Source organism: Ceratotherium simum, chromosome 10, assembly GCF_057802395.1.
Source record: "Ceratotherium simum simum isolate JZ-2026a chromosome 10, ASM5780239v1, whole genome shotgun sequence".
NCBI lineage: Eukaryota > Metazoa > Chordata > Mammalia > Perissodactyla > Rhinocerotidae > Ceratotherium > Ceratotherium simum.
Genome location: NC_141909.1, coordinates 82,953,169 through 82,968,801, shown reverse-complemented (window position 1 = coordinate 82,968,801; position 15,633 = coordinate 82,953,169). Strand labels below are relative to the sequence as shown.

The following is a 15,633-nucleotide window of genomic DNA, read 5'->3' as shown; positions in this document are numbered from 1 at the left end:
ATTGATGTTTTAATGGTTTTTAACATTGTGAAATTTTGGGTTGTGCATTTTTGTTTCTCCATCACCATATATATGACTCCCTTCACCCCTTGTGCCCACCCCCCACCCCCACTGCCCCTGGTAACCACAGTACAGTTTTCTCTGTCCATGTGTTGGTTTATATTCCACATATGAGTGAGATCATACAGTGTTTGTCTTTCTCTTTCTGGCTTATTTCACTTAACATAATACCCTCCAGGCCCATCCATGTTGTTGCAAATGGGACGATTTTGTCTTTTTTTATGGCTGAGTAGTATTCCATTGTATATAGATATACCACATTTTCTTAATCCAATCGTCAGTCGAGGGACACTTAGGTTGCTTCCACTTCTTGGCTATGGTGAAGAATGCTGCAATGAACATAGGGGAGCATAAGCCTCTCTGGATTGTTGATTTCAGGTTCGTTGGATAGATTCCCAGTAATGGGATGGCTGGTCCATAGGGCATCTCTATTTTTAAGTTTTTAAGGAATCTCCATACCGTTTTCCATAGAGGCTGCACCAGTTTGCATTCCCACCAGCTGTGTATGAGGGTTCCTGTTTCTCCACATCCTCTCCAACACTTGTTGTTTTTTGTCTTGGTGATTATAGCCATTCTAACGGGCGGGAGGTGGTATCTTAGTGTTGTTTTGATTTGCATTTCCCTGATGATTAGTGATGTTGAACATCTTTTCATGTGCCTATTGGCCATCTGTATATCTTCTTTGGAGAAGTGTCTGTTCATTTCCTCTGCCCATTTTTTGATCGTTTGTTTTTTTGTTGTTCGGTTGTGTGAGTTCTTTATATATTATGGAGATGAACCCCTTGTCAGATGTATGTTTTGCAAATATTCTCTCCCAGCTGGTGGGTTGTCTGTTCATCTTGATTCTGGTTTCGTTTGTCTTATAGAAGCTCTTTAATCTGATGACGTCCCACTTGTTTATTTTTTCTTTAGTTTCCCTAGTCTGGGTAGGCATGCCATCTGAAAAAATTCCTTTATGACCACTGTGAAATATAGTGTATTGCCTATATTTTCTTCTAGGAGTTTTATACTTTCAGGTCTCACCTTCAGGTCTTTGATCCATTTTGAGTTAATTTTTGTGAATGGCGATAGCAGATGGTCCACTTTCATTCTTTTGCATGTGGCTGTCCAGTTTTCCCAACACCATTTATTGAAGAGACTTCCTTTCTCCATTGTATGTTCTTAGCACCTTTGTCGAAAATTAGCTGTCCATATATGTGTGGTTTTATTTCTGGGCTTTCAATTCTGTTCCATTGATCTGTGTGTCTGTTTTTGTACCAGTACCATGCTGTTTCGATTACTATTGCTTTGTAGTATGTTTTGAAGTCAGGGATTGTGATGCCTCCTGCTTTGTTCTTTTTTCTTAGGATTTCTTTAGCTATTCGGGGTCTTTTGTTGCCCCATATAAATTTTAGTATTCTTTTTTCTATTTCTGTGAAGAATGTCATTGGGACTCTGATTGGGATTGCATTGAATCTGTAGATTGCTTTAGGTAATATAGACATTTTAACTATGTTTATTCTTCCAATCCACATGCATGGGATATCTTTCCATTTCTTTATGTCATCATGGATTTCTTTCAATAATGTCTTGTAGTTCTCATTGTATAGGTCCTTCACCTCCTTGGTAAGATTTATTCCTAGGTATTTTATTCTTTTTATGCAATTGTATATGGTATTATCTTTTTGAGCTCTCTTTCTGTTAGTTCATTATTAGCATACAGAAATGCAACTGATTTTTGTAGATTGATTTTGTACCCTGCAACTTTGCTGTAGTTGTTGATTGTCTCTAATAGTTTTCCAACAGATTCTTTAGAGTTTTCTATATATACAATCATGTCATCTGCAAATAGTGAGAGTTTCACTTCTTCATTACCTATTTAGATTCCTTTTATTCCTTTTTCTTGCCTTATTGCTCTGGCCAAGACCTCCAGTACTATGTTGAACAGGAGTGGTGAGAGTGGGCAGCCCTGCCTCGTTCCTGTTCTCAGAGGAATGGCTTTCAGACTTTCCCCGTTGAGTATGATGTTGGCTGTGGCTTTGTCATATATGGCCTTTATTATGTTGAGGTACTTTCCTTCTATTCCCATTTTCTTGAGAGTTTTTATCATAAATGGTTGTTGTATCTTGTCAAATGCCTTCTCTGCGTCTATTGAGATGATCATGTGGTTTTTATTCTTTGTTTTGTTGATGTGATTTATCACGTTGATTGATTTGCAGATGTTGAACCATCCCTACGTCCCTGGTATAAATCCCACTTCATCATGGTGTATGATCTTTTTAATGTATTGTTGTATTCGGTTTGCCAATATGTTGTTGAGGATTTTTGCATCAATGTTCATCAGCGATATTGGCCTGTAATTTTCTTTCTTTGTATTGTCTTTGTCTGGCTTTGGTATCAGGGTGATGTTGGCCTCATGGAATGATTTAGGAAGTGTTCCATCTTCCTCTATTTTTTGGAATAGTTTGAGAAGGATGGGTATTAAATCTTCTTTGAATGTTTGGTAAAATTCACCAGAGAAGCTATCTGGTCCTGGACTTTTATTTTTTGGGACATTTTTGATTACTATTTCAATCTCTTTATTTGGGATTGGTCTATTCAGATTCTCCATTTCTTCTTGGTTCAGTTTTCGGAGGTTGTATGAGTCTAAGAATTTATCCATTTCTTCTAGATTGTCCAATTTGTTGGCATATAATTTCTCATAGTATTCTCTTATAATCCTCTGTATTTCCGTGGTATCTGTTGTAATTTCTCCTCTTTCATTTCTAATTTTATTTACTTGAGCCTTTTCTCTTTTTTTCTTAGTAAGCCTGGCTAAGGGTTTGTCAATTTTGTTTATCTTCTCAAACAACCAACTCTTTGTTTCATTAATCCTTTCTACTGTTTTTTTGGTCTCAATTTCATTCATTTCTGCTCTGATTTTTATTATTTCTCTCCTTCTGCTGACTTTGGGCTTTGTTTGTTCTTCTTTTTCTAGTTCTTTTAGGTGTAATTTAAGGTTGCCTATTTGGGCTTTTTCTTGTTTGTTAAGGTGGGCTTGTATCACTATGAGTTTCCCTCTCAGGACCGCTTTTGCTGCATCCCATATGGTTTGATATGGCATATTATCATTTTCGTTTGTTTCCAGATAGTTTTTGATTTCTCCTTTAATTTCATCAATGATCCATTGTTTGTTCAGTAGCATGTTGTTTAATCTCCACATTTTTGTCACTTTCCCATTTTTTTTTTCATGGTTCATTTCCAGTTTCATAGCATTATGGTCTGAAAAGATGCTTGTTATGATTTCAATCTTCTTGAATTTATTGAGGCTTGCTTTGTTTTCCAACATATGGTCTATCCTAGAGAATGTTCCATGCGTGCTTGAGAAGAATGTGTAGTCAGCTGTTTTTGGATGGAGTGCTCTGTATATGTCTACTAGGTCCATCTCGTCCAGTTTTTCATTTAAGTCTACTATTTCTTTATTGACTTTTTGTCTGGATGATCTATCCATTGATGTAAGTGGGGTGTTAAGATCCCCTACTATTATTCTGTTGTTGTCAATGTCTCCTTTTAGGTTTGTTAATAGTTGCTTTATGTACGCTTGTGCTCCTGTGTTGGGTGCATATATATTTATAAGTGATATGTCTTCTTGATGTAGTGTCCCTTTTATCATTATATATTGCCCCTCTTTGTCTCTCTTAACCTGTTTTATCTTGAAGTCTACTTTGTCTGATATGAGTATGGCAACACCTGCTTTCTTTTGTTTGCCATTAGCTTGGAGTATTGTCTTCCATCATTTCACTCTGAGCCTGTGCTTGTCTTTAGTGCTAAGATGTGTTTCCTGAAGGCAGCATATTGTTGGGTCTTGCTTTTTAATCCATCCTGCCACTCTGTATCTTTTGATTGGAGAGTTCAATCCATTTACATTTAGGGTAATTATTGATATATGAGGGCTTAATGTTGCTGTTTTGTCACTTGTTTTCTGGTTCTTTTGCGTTTCCTTTGTTTCTTGTCCCATTTATTTTGGACTGCCAATTCAGTTTGGTTGTTCTGTCTTATGACTCTTCTAGTTTTCTCTTTGTTTATAATATGTGGTTTTGTTTTTATTATTTGTTTAGTGGTTACCTTGAGGTTTGGGCAAAAAATCTTGTGTATGAGATAGTCCATTATCTGATAGCCTCCTATTTCCTTATACTAAGTCAATTCAATCACTTTCCTCTTCCCCTTCTAAGTCGTTCTCATTATACCTTATTCTATCTTGTGTTGTGGCTGTGTGTTTACAGTGATGAGGTTAAATTTATTTTTGGTGAGTTCCTTCCTTTGATCTTTGAGTTTAGTATTTAAGTGGTTTCTAACCTATTCCAGTAAAGATCTACTATTTTTCTGAGTTTATCTACCTATTTTTCTCCTTGCTCCAAGCTTTGTATTCCCTTTCTCTTCTTTTTCTCAGGCCTGAGGGCCTTCTTGAGTATTTCTTGTAGTGGGGGTCTCGTGGCCATGAACTCCCTTAGCTTTTGTTTATCTGGGAGAGTTACTATTTCTCCATCATATTTGAAGGATATTTTTGCTGGATAGAGTATTCTTGGCTGAAAGTTTTTGTCTTTCAGTATTTTGAATATATCATTCCAGTCTCTCCTAGCCTGTAAAGTTTTTGTTGAGAAATCCGCTGAGAGCCTGATGGGAGTTCCTTTGTACGTTATTTTTTGTTTTTGTCTAGCTGCCCTTAATATTGTTTCTTTGTCATTGACTCTGGCTAGCCTTACCACTAGGTGTCGTGGAGAGGGCCTTTGTCTGTTAATATATTTAGGTGACCTGTTGGCTTCGCTTACTGGTATTTCCTGCTCCTTCCCCAGATTTGGGAAGTTCTCAGCTATTATTTCCTTGAATAGGCTCTCTGCTCCTCTTTCCCTCTCTTCTCTCTCAGGAATACCTATAATTCTTAAGTTACATTTCCTAATAGAGTCAGATATTTCTTGGAGTCTTTCTTCATTTGTTTTTAGACTTAGTTCTCTCTCCTCTTCCATCTGGAGCATATCTGTATTCCTATCCTCTAAAATGCTAATTCTTTCCTCCATATTGTCAGCTCTGTTCTTTAAAGATTCCAGAGTCTCCTTTATCTCCTCCATGCGTTCTTCATCTCCATCAGCACTGATTGGTTTTTCTTTATGATTTCAATCTCTTTTGTGAAGAAACTCCTAATCTCATTGAATTGTTTGTCTGTGTTGTCTCGTATTTCGTTGAGTGTTTTTATGATAGCTATTTTGAAATCTCTGTCGTTTAGATTATGGATTTCTGTGTCTTCGGGGTTGGTTTCTGGGTGTTTGTCATTTTGCTTCTGGTCTGGTGATTTCATATATCTTTGCATTGTGGTTCCTGTGTTGGCTTTGTTTTTCTTCATCCTGGAAATCTCTGGTTGCAATTTCCACCCGCCACCACTATGTGGTGGTAAAGGGCTGTGTAGTCTAAGCCCCCCGCTGTGCTCCAGTTTTTCTGCTGCCATCCGCAGTCCCTGCCACCTGCCTCCCCCTGCTGCGATCCATGGGTGGGGTCGCTTGATCTGGTCTGCCGCAGATCGCTTGGTCTGATCTGCCGCAGATCGCTTGGTCTGGTCTGCCGCGGATCGCTTGGTCTGGTCTGGTCGGTTGAGCTGCAGGGTCTGGTTGCGGCACAGGGGGGCTCTCTCTTTTGCCCTCTGGGTCCCTGATGTGGGAGGCTTCTCCTTCGCCCCTCATTATCCGCTATCTGGGGTGCTCAGATGTTGATGGTACCCCATAGCAGTTCTGAGTCCTCCGTGTGGGAGTTTCCTGCTGGCTGAGAGAGCCCGAAGAGCTACGGTTTCCCTGCTGAGGGCCGCCCCTCCCCACTCTCTGGGAGCCGGGCAGACCCGGATGCTGATCTGATGGGGAGGGAGAGGAGTTCTCCTTACCTCTCCCCACTTCCTCCGGGGGCCCTGCACGTTCCACTCTCACATGTGCAGCAGTGTGGATCTTTCCGATCTAGCTTTTCACTGTCTGGGATTCCGTTGTTGGTCTGTGACTGTTCCTTTTGTTGTATCTTATGGGGGAAGAGTTCACGGGAAATCTCACTCCGCCATGATGCTGACGTCACTCCTGAAATCTAATTTTTTATTTTTTATTTTTTTATTTTTTTTTTTTTTAAAGGATGTCTTTCTTAAAGATTTTATTTATTTTATTTTTTCCCCCCAAAGCCCCAGCAGGTAGTTGTATGTCATAGCTGCATATCCTTCTAGTTGCGGCATGTGGGACTCGGCCTCAGGATGGACGGAGAAGTGGCGCCTCGATGCGCACCCGGGATCCGAACCCGGGCCGCCAGCATTGCAGCGCGCGCACTTAACCACCAAGCCACAGGGCCGGCCCTAATTTTTTATATAAAATAATTTCAAATACATGACTTGCATTTTTTAAAAAATGGATTGTTATTTTCTGGATTTAATATACATAACCATTCATTTCAATTTTGGTATTTTGTAATATAGTACAATATCTTGATTTGGATAAATAACACTGGTTACCTGTAGGTACTGTTAAAATAATCAAAGAGAACAATTTAGTTGATCTAAAAAAATTTTATTTTACACTTCATGAAGTGGGCAGTCTCCACTCTCGAGTCCAGAGAACTGCAAAGTAAGAGAAAGGGCTGCAAGCTTCTCTAGAAAGAGGCAAGCAGGGAACATCACCTGAGAAAAAAGAAGCACCTGCGAAACAAAGGCAGAGTGTTTCTTTGGCGTTAGAATTGCAATTCAGGGAACACAGGTTCTGCAGCAGCCAAAAAGGAGACCCCTGAGGAGTCAAAGTCGGGAGTTTTTATGAGCAAAAATGTGAGCCCAGAACAACCGTCTCAGTCATCTGTTAGGGAGGGTAGGTTTATGCTCAGCTCATTGGCTGACTCAAGGACATCTTCTTGTTACCAGAAAAAGTATATTTTTGCACAGTCCTTCTGAAAGTCCTTTCTCAGCAAATAACTCCCTTTTGTCAGGTCAGCAAAGTCAGCACAGTTTCATATGTTTAACAAGATGGAGTCCGGGGTACAAAATGGAGTCACTGTTGTCAACTCATTTCACAGAAACAGTGAAGTACTTGGCTTAAGTTGATTGGCTGGAGTTGCATATCTGACCTTATTTAGAAAGATCAAGGAACAAGGAAATAAGTATAGAACCCAAGTGTGCTTGGTGTTTGAGTACTGGCTGACTGGATATACTGCATTTGTGGTCAAGCAGAGTATGTACAGGGACACAAAAGTTATCAAAGGTTAGCTTTGCTGACGTTGCACCCCAGGTAGGAGTAGCTCCATCTTGTGCCTAGAAATTTATTTCAACAGTACTAATCACTAGAAATAATTTGATATGCTAGTCTAATCAGCCATATCAATTATTTGTCTGTTGTACATTTAGGTTTACTCTTCTGAGCTATTTGTAGCAGGAGCCTAGAAACTGGATTTCTTTCAGCATACTTCATGCATCTCTGGTATTAAAGATGGCAAGGGAGGGGAGCTCTGGATATAATTCAGTTTCTTAACAACCATCAGGATAATATGATATGCACATGTTCCAATCATCCTCATTTTTAATTTAAATAACAGGGTAATTGAGGAAGTTGAAAAGTATTATAGAGTTTTATGATCTGCTAATGTATTATGGTTTAATAGTATTATAATTCTTTAATAGAACCTTTATAAATGGGAACAGTTTGAGATGCAGTGTTTCCAACAGACATAAAAGAGTTTTCCACTTTTAGGTATAAAAGGAAGAGAACGTCTTCTGGACTTGACTGCCACATTTCTGGTACTCCAGTTTCTTCGCATCAAGTTGGATCAACAGGGAATAGTCTTCAAATCACTGATGAAATTGGATGACGCTTCCATTTCCAGGTGGCTTTGATTATAGTATTAAGCAACTCACCTATGTTTTTAACTGTTTCTTACCTAAACCTTACAAGAAGCTACACGGACTTATAAGTACAAAAAGAATTTGTTCACAGGGAATATCTTGCCTGTGCTTTTCTGTCATAGGCAGAGCTAACACACTATTTTTACCTCTTGGGTTGCAAAGGAAACGGGTGCAGAGAGTTTAAGTGTAGCTTATACTGGAGCCCAGATCTTTGGCTCCTGGTTTAGTACTGTTCACCATAGTATATTGATTCTATGTGCTTTTGGAAAATCCACAATATGATTGTTGAGACCATGCCAATTGTTCCCAACAATTGCAGGGCCTGGAACAAGAATACAAATGGAAACCAACATACTATGTGTCTAAGTATTTAAAAGTTATAAATCAAACTAGGCAGCTGTTAAATAAAATATGTTCTGTCAACTTAAAAGGCAAATTCACCTGTTACTTACCCTTAAAATGAGTTTATTCGAGAATAGCAATTCAGGACATGCATGCTATGGCAAACCATAAGCAAATCTGGAAAACAAAGGAGGGAGCTGCTTTTATAGAGAAAAAGGGGGAGTAGGGAGGGGCTGTTCTAAATGAAAACCCATTGAGGGGAGTAACAGTTCAGGGTGGCAACAGCTTCTCATTGGCTGAGCTATGGCATTCCTCATTGGCTGGGCTGTTGCCAGGTGAGGAGAGAAATCTTCCTTCAGTAGTAGTTATACTTCCTGTGGGAGGTGCAAGTATCTGGCTCTTCCCGTTTGGTGTAATTGAAGATGTAGGATGGAGCGTGAGAGCCCCCCTTCAGGCCTTACCAACTCCAATTTAGTTAAGGTTTCTTTTATTAATTTCCACAGTTCTAAAGTCCTACCTTGACAAATACAACTTCATAACCACCTAGAAGACCAGGTTCAAATTTAGAATTCTGGGACCACTTGAAGTTTTATGCCAAAATGTGGCAGTGTGGAGAGAGCCAGTTCTGGGGCCCTGGCCCCTAGCTCTTGGCTGACCCCTGGCACCACAAGAAGTCTGAGTGCACATATGAATACCCATCAAAACTCTATCCATACCCTATGCAAATGGTCACCCCTTGTATGTGTGTATACGCACAGACACACACACACACATACATTGCAATTTGCTTATGCTTTTTTAAAAGGCAGGATAAGGGGGAAACTAATAAAATATTATCCATAGGGGAAGGTGGAGGAGAGGCTAGGTATCTCCTAACGTATCTTGTTTTATGGTTTTTACTTTGAAACTGCGTAAATATTTTACATAATAAAGATCAGATATCAGAGAATATAGATTAAACATGTTAAATTGTACTATAGAATGCAATCAGCTGTGTCTGGAATGTGAGGAAATAATGGCAAGAGAAAAAAGAGGGAGAGGTGGAACCTATAAATTAAAGGACATATGAACCAAAGGCAATGTGTAGACATTATTTGGATCCTGATTCGAACAAAACCCATTGTATTAAAAAAAAAAAAAAGACAATTAGGGAAACTTAAATACTACCTGAATATTTTGTAACATTAAAGAATTATTTAAAACTATTTTTGTGTCATGTTTAAGAAAAAGTTCTTCTCCCTTAGAGATACATATTTACAAATGAAATTAAAATAAGTAAGTAGACATATTTTTACCTTCTCACAAAGACTGATTAAATTCTCTATTCCCAACATCATCAAACACAAAATGGGTACTCAGAAAACAATTGAGCATTTTACTATATGTAATTTATACCTCCACTTTAAAAAAGCAACACCTTCACATTAGTTTCCCAGAGCAACTCCTTGAGAAAGATGGAAATTTATTAAATGAATATCAAGCAAATGCTTCAAAGAACTAGTAGATGGGACTGAAAAGTTAGTATTTGATTTAATAGGCATAACCAAAGAGGCACTTCTATTAGATCATTTTCCAACTATGATAGCCATTAGGACAAGAATTAATAACTTTGAATCTACTTTTGAATTGCAATATCACAAAGTTTTAAACCAAGGTTTTCAAAAATAATGAAGTATGTTCTATCTCATTGCTCTTACTTTATTACTGTTATTGTGAGAGCGAAATGGTTTGTTGGCACTTTAATAAATAAAACTATTTTAAATAATTTTTATTTCCTATTTATTGCATATTTAAAACTTTTCTATTTTTTCTTCTTCATGATGTAATAACATTAATGTAGTAGCACATTGCATGGAGGTGTATGAACAAAATTTTCATACTAGGGGAATAGTCAGTCAAAAGTTTAGAGGCCAACTGAATTGAAGGAAGGCGAGTTGAATTAGTGAGAATATTTAAAATCCGTTTTGTTGCTTTTAGTAGTTAGTAACTATAAGAAGACTAATAACGATTGGGAAACATGGGTCTTTGAACCACTTCGGTCATGCTTGCCATTAGTATGTTCATGTCATCATGATAGTCAGCTAACATTTGTTGATTGCCTACTCTGTGCTAGAGACTGTTAAACATGTTAAATTCATGCATTTTGTTAATGCCCACATCAAACCCATGGGATCTTGCTTTATTGTCATAACTGAGGAAACAGAGACTTCCAGTGTTGAATGAAAGCTACACGATATCACACAGCTAATATCGTGTGATTGCAGCATCTGGATTTGCACCCATTTCTTCACCACCACACTGTACTGATGTCCCTTTCCCAGTTCACAGGGAAAAAAAATGAGCAAGATGGAGAGAATTTCCCAAATTTTTAGCTTCTCCTCTTAGAATTTTCTTTGAAACTTTAGTATATGTTATCACTTGTTTGCTAACAAGTTCTAGCAGATGACAGAACAAATGAAGTAGCTAGCTAATATTAATGAAAAATCTCAGAGTTTTTCTGAATCTTGAATAGATTTGAATATTCAGCAGTCTTGAATATTTGACAGCATTTTATGGACATAAACTTGAAGTTTTTATGTTATGCACATTTTTTTAAATTTCTGTTTATTGTGGTAACATTGGTTTATAACATTGTATAAATTTCAGGTGTACATCATTATACTTCTATTTCTGCATGGATTACATCATGTTCTCATGATCACCACCCAAATACTAATTACAATCCATCACCACACACATGTGCCTAATTATCTCTTTCTGGTAACCACCAATCCAATCTCTGTCTCTGTGTGTATGTTTGTTGTTGTCATTATCTACTACTTAATGAGTGAGATCATATGTTATTTGAACTTCTCCCTCTGACTTATTTCACTTTGCATAATACCCTCAATGTCCATCCATATTGTCACAAATGGCTGGATTTCATCATTTCTTATGGCTGAGTAGTATTCCATTGTGTATATATACCACATCTTCTTTATCCATTCGTCCCTTGATGGGCACTTAGGTTGCTTCCAAGTCTTGGCTATTGTGAATAATGCTGCAATGAACACAGGGGTGCATGTACCTTTACAAATTGGTGTTTTCACATTCTTTGGATAAATACCCAGCAGTGGAATAGCTGGATCATATGGTAGTTCTATCCTTAATTTTTTGAGGAATCTGCATACTGTTTTCCATAGTGGCTGCACCAGTTTGCACTCCCACCAGCAGTGTATGAGAGTTCCCTTCTCTCCACATCCTCTCCAACGCTTGTTGTTTCCTGTCTTGTTAATTATAGCCATTCTGACGGGCATGAGGTGATATCTCATTGTAGTTTTGATTTGCATTTCCCTGATAGTTAATGATGTTGAACATCTTTTCATGTGCCTGTTGGCCATCTGTAGATCTTCTTTGGAGAAATGTCTGTTCAGGTCTTTTGCCCATTTTTTAATTGGGTTGTTAGTTTTTTTGTTGTTGAGATGCATGAGTTCTTTATATATTTTGGAGATTAAGCCCTTATCAGATGTATGGTTTGCAAATGTCTTCTCCCAATTGTTAGGTTGTCTTTTCATTTTGTTGATGGTTTCCTTTGCTGTGCAGAAGCTTTTTAGTTTGATGTAGTCCCATTTGTTTATTTTTTCTATTGTTTCTCTTGCCCGGTCAGACACGGTGCTTGAAAATATGTTGCTAAGACCGATGTCGAAGAGTGTACTGCCTTTGTTTTCTTCTAGAAGTTTCATAGTTTCAGGTCTTACACTCAAGTCTTTAATCCATTTTGAGTTAATTTTTGTGTATGGTGTAAGCTAAGGGTCTACTTTCATTTTTTTGCATGTGGCTGTCCAGTTTTCCCAACCCCATTTGTTGAAGAGACTTTCCTTTCTCCATTGTATCTTCTTGGCTCCATTGTCAAAGATTAGCTGTCCATAGATGTGTGGATTTATTTCTGGGCTTTCAATTCTATTCCACTGATCTGTGTGTCTGTTTTTGTTCCAGTACTATGCTGTTTTGTTTACTATACCTTTGTAGTATATTTTGAAATCAGGGAGTGTGATGCCTCCAGCTTTGTTCTTTTTTCTCAGGATTCCTTTAGCTATTCGGGGTCTTTTGTTGTTCCATATAAATTTTAGGATTCTTCTATTTCTATGAAAAATGTTGTTGGAACTTTGATAGGGATTGCATTGAATCTGTAGATTGCTTTAGGAAGTATGGACATCTTAACTATGTTAATTCTTCCAATCCAAGAGCATGGAATATCTTTTTACTAGTCAGTTGTTCCTGGTTTGTGTAATAGAATTAAATGTATGTGAGTTTCATTAGGTAACTCTCAGATTCTTTGCAAGGAACTAATCAATTCCTGGTACAGTAAAAAGGAGAGAGAAATGGAAGCCTAGTTTGTAGAACAGTATTGAGCTTGTACTTGAAGAATGGATAGGAATAAGATGGAGAATGGGAAGGGGTCACAAACCAATATATAAAGGCTGGAAAGTGTGGGGTCTCCTGGAGACAGCCAGGAAGTGTGGGAGGCACAGTGGAAGCTGGAGAGTGATGGGTGTAGCGTACATAAGAATGTACTGAATAAGTTAAAAGCACTATGTCAGGCTGGTAGAAGAACTTTCATCAAATGTCAAAGACGACTACTTTTATTAAATTATCTTTTGACAATATTATTTTGTCTGATATAATGTGCTGGATTTGGTGCCACATTACATTTCATATGTAATTATATTCTGAAATTGATGGAAACTTTTTTTTTTTAATTTAGGACTATTCCCTGGGCTTTTGAGAAAATAAAGAAAGCAAGTGAATGGGTAAGAAGAACTGAAGGACAATATCCATCTATCTGCCAACGGCTGGAATTGGGTAAAGATTGGGACTCTGCCACGAAACAGCTATTGGGAATCCAACCCATAAATACCACTTCTCCTCTTCACAGAGTTCTTAATTACAGTCAAGCCTGAATCAAATGAAGTTGTATTTTATACTTTTTTCATGCTTCTATGTATAAAATAATCAGATATTGATAAGTATAATGAAATTTAATTATCATTTTATTCAATGTAGCAATCAGTCACTTTAAAATAAATGGAAGCAGACTTGATTATTTTAATGAACCAAGTAATAATAAAATAAAAATTACAATATTACAGATTTTTGGTGTTTAAATGTTTTAAGGTGATGAAAGACACATCTGGATGGTCCTGGAGGCTCATTTCCTTCTCCCCTTTCAGGAGTCTAGTAAAGAACTGGCCCACCTGGACTGAGCAAGCTGGGAAGAAACAGGTCTTTGGCTGATGTCAGTGTTCCTGGCATGCAAGCCTGTTTCCAGGGCACTGGGTATCCAGACCTTGGCCCTTGGCATGCATACTCCCTGATGTGCTTCCCAGTCTGCCGATCTCTTGTTATGTAGAGAAACATTCTTGTTCCTTAGAGAAACTAGGTGTCCCAAGCAATTTTTTCATTGATCTTGCTTTTGGTGTGGTGTTCAAAATCTCATCACCAAACCCAAGGTCATCTAGGTTTTCTCCTACATTATCTTCTAGAATTTTTATAGTTTTGCATTTTACAGTTAGGTCTCTGATCCATTTTCAGTTATTTTTTGTGAAAGGTGTAACGTCATTCTCTGTCTTCCTCCACACTACCACTTGCAGGCCATTACCTCTATACCTCTGTGTAAAACTCAGTTTCTTTGAGATACAGTCTTTTGGCTAGCCTCCTACCTGTCCTCATTTCTGCCACTCACCAGATGCCCAGTATCTCCCCTCATTCAAGTGATTCAGGATTTCCCTTTCCACTGCTAGCCCTGCCATTATCTTGAGTAACTTCCAATATCCTGATGTCCTCTGCTTGAACCGTAGCTAAGTGAGTCTTGGCAGAACGCTTGTGATGCTGCTGGTACCTGAGAGGAAGGGAGGCTTGTGAGGAGCTGCCAGCAGGCCTTCTCCCCGCTGCCTCCCTGTCTCCCTGGTAGGCTGTCATGAGACGGTTTCTCATCACCTCCCAGTTCTGATGAGGTACGAGGCTCAGGATACAGCTGCAGACTAAAAATCCCCCTAGGGGGCCTCGAGAATCAGCTCCTCAGCAATGATGTGCCCACAACTCATTACAATTATCTAGCTCCTTTTGGAGTGTGGGACAAGGACCAAGAGGAGCTGGCATCTTTCTTTGACTACTCTTCCTCTTGCTGTTTATGTAAGTGATAAACCATCTAATCTAAAATGAGCTTGTTATATCTATACTTGCTGAATCAGTCAGGTCTTGGCTTTGACCCTGCTTGCTTGTTTGCTTGACATAATCACAGAAGATAAACTTTAAAAAAAATTATTGAGGTCATATTGGCTTATAACATCATATAATTTCAGGTGTACATTATTATATATCATTTTCTGTATGTATATACCACATCTTCTTTATCCATTCATACATTGATGGGCATTTGGGTTGCTTCCACATAAAAGATAAACTTTATTGGGTTTATTAGATTAAGGGATTTAAAAGATTGATAATACCCAGTAGCATACAGTCTGTGGGTAAACAGATACTTCAATACATTGTTACTGGAAACATATACTAGTAAAACAAAATCACTACCCTCCTCGACCTATAAATTCCACTAATAAGAATTCCACTTCTAGCAATTCATCTTACAGAAATAGGGACACACACACATATGCATATATTATATAATATTATATTTATTACTATTGTATATACACATAAGATATAACATATAGTACAGTTGCAGAGCAATATGCAATGGAATACTATTCAGCCATTAAAAAAGACAAAATCGTCCCATTTGGAACAATAAGGATGGACATTGAGGGTGTTATGTTAAGCAAAATAAGCCAGACAGAGGAAAACAAACACTGTGTGATTTCAGTCACATGTGGAAGATAAACAAATACATGGACAAGAACAGTTTAGTGGTTACCACAAGGGAAGGGGGTGCGGGGGTGGGTAAAAGTGGTAAAGGGGCACATATGTATGGTGATGGATAAAAACTAGACTATCGGTGGTGGGCATGATGCACTCTATACAGAAACTGACATATAATAATGTAGACCTGAAATTACACGTTATAAACCATTATGACCTCAAATAATTTTTAAAAATTATATAAATGGGTGTTTAAATATGTATAAGATAAAAATCTATCATGTCATATTCCAAACTGGTTACCTTTGAGGAATAAGAACTTTATTTCTATTATATATTTTTGAATTAATTGAAAAATTTGTACAATGAACATATATACTTAAATTTTTTATTTCAAAAATACATAAAAGCAGAAAAATAGTATAATGGATACCATCAAGATTTAAAATACTTTGCCAAGTTTTTATAAATTTAGAACAGTCTTCTCTTCCCTCTTCTGCTGTTGACTT

General features: G+C 37.8%; 1 protein-coding gene across 9 annotated transcripts in view; it reads left to right on the top strand.

Moving 5' to 3' along the window:
- Positions 1-13,389, top strand: part of PARP4 (poly(ADP-ribose) polymerase family member 4) — a 153,124-nt gene extending 139,735 nt beyond the window's left edge. For 7 of the 9 annotated variants that reach the window (XM_087436343.1, XM_087436347.1, XM_087436344.1 and 4 more), the window contains 2 exons: positions 7,773-7,905; positions 13,011-13,389. In XM_087436343.1, coding sequence (XP_087292469.1) covers positions 7,773-7,905; positions 13,011-13,206 — 329 coding nt within the window. In that variant the 3' untranslated portion in view covers positions 13,207-13,389. Of the gene's footprint in view, positions 1-7,772; positions 7,906-13,010 lie in introns of those variants that run through there. The other 2 variants (XM_087436348.1, XM_087436351.1) reach the window with 2 other exon arrangements.
- The last annotated feature ends 2,244 nt before the right edge of the window (positions 13,390-15,633 follow it).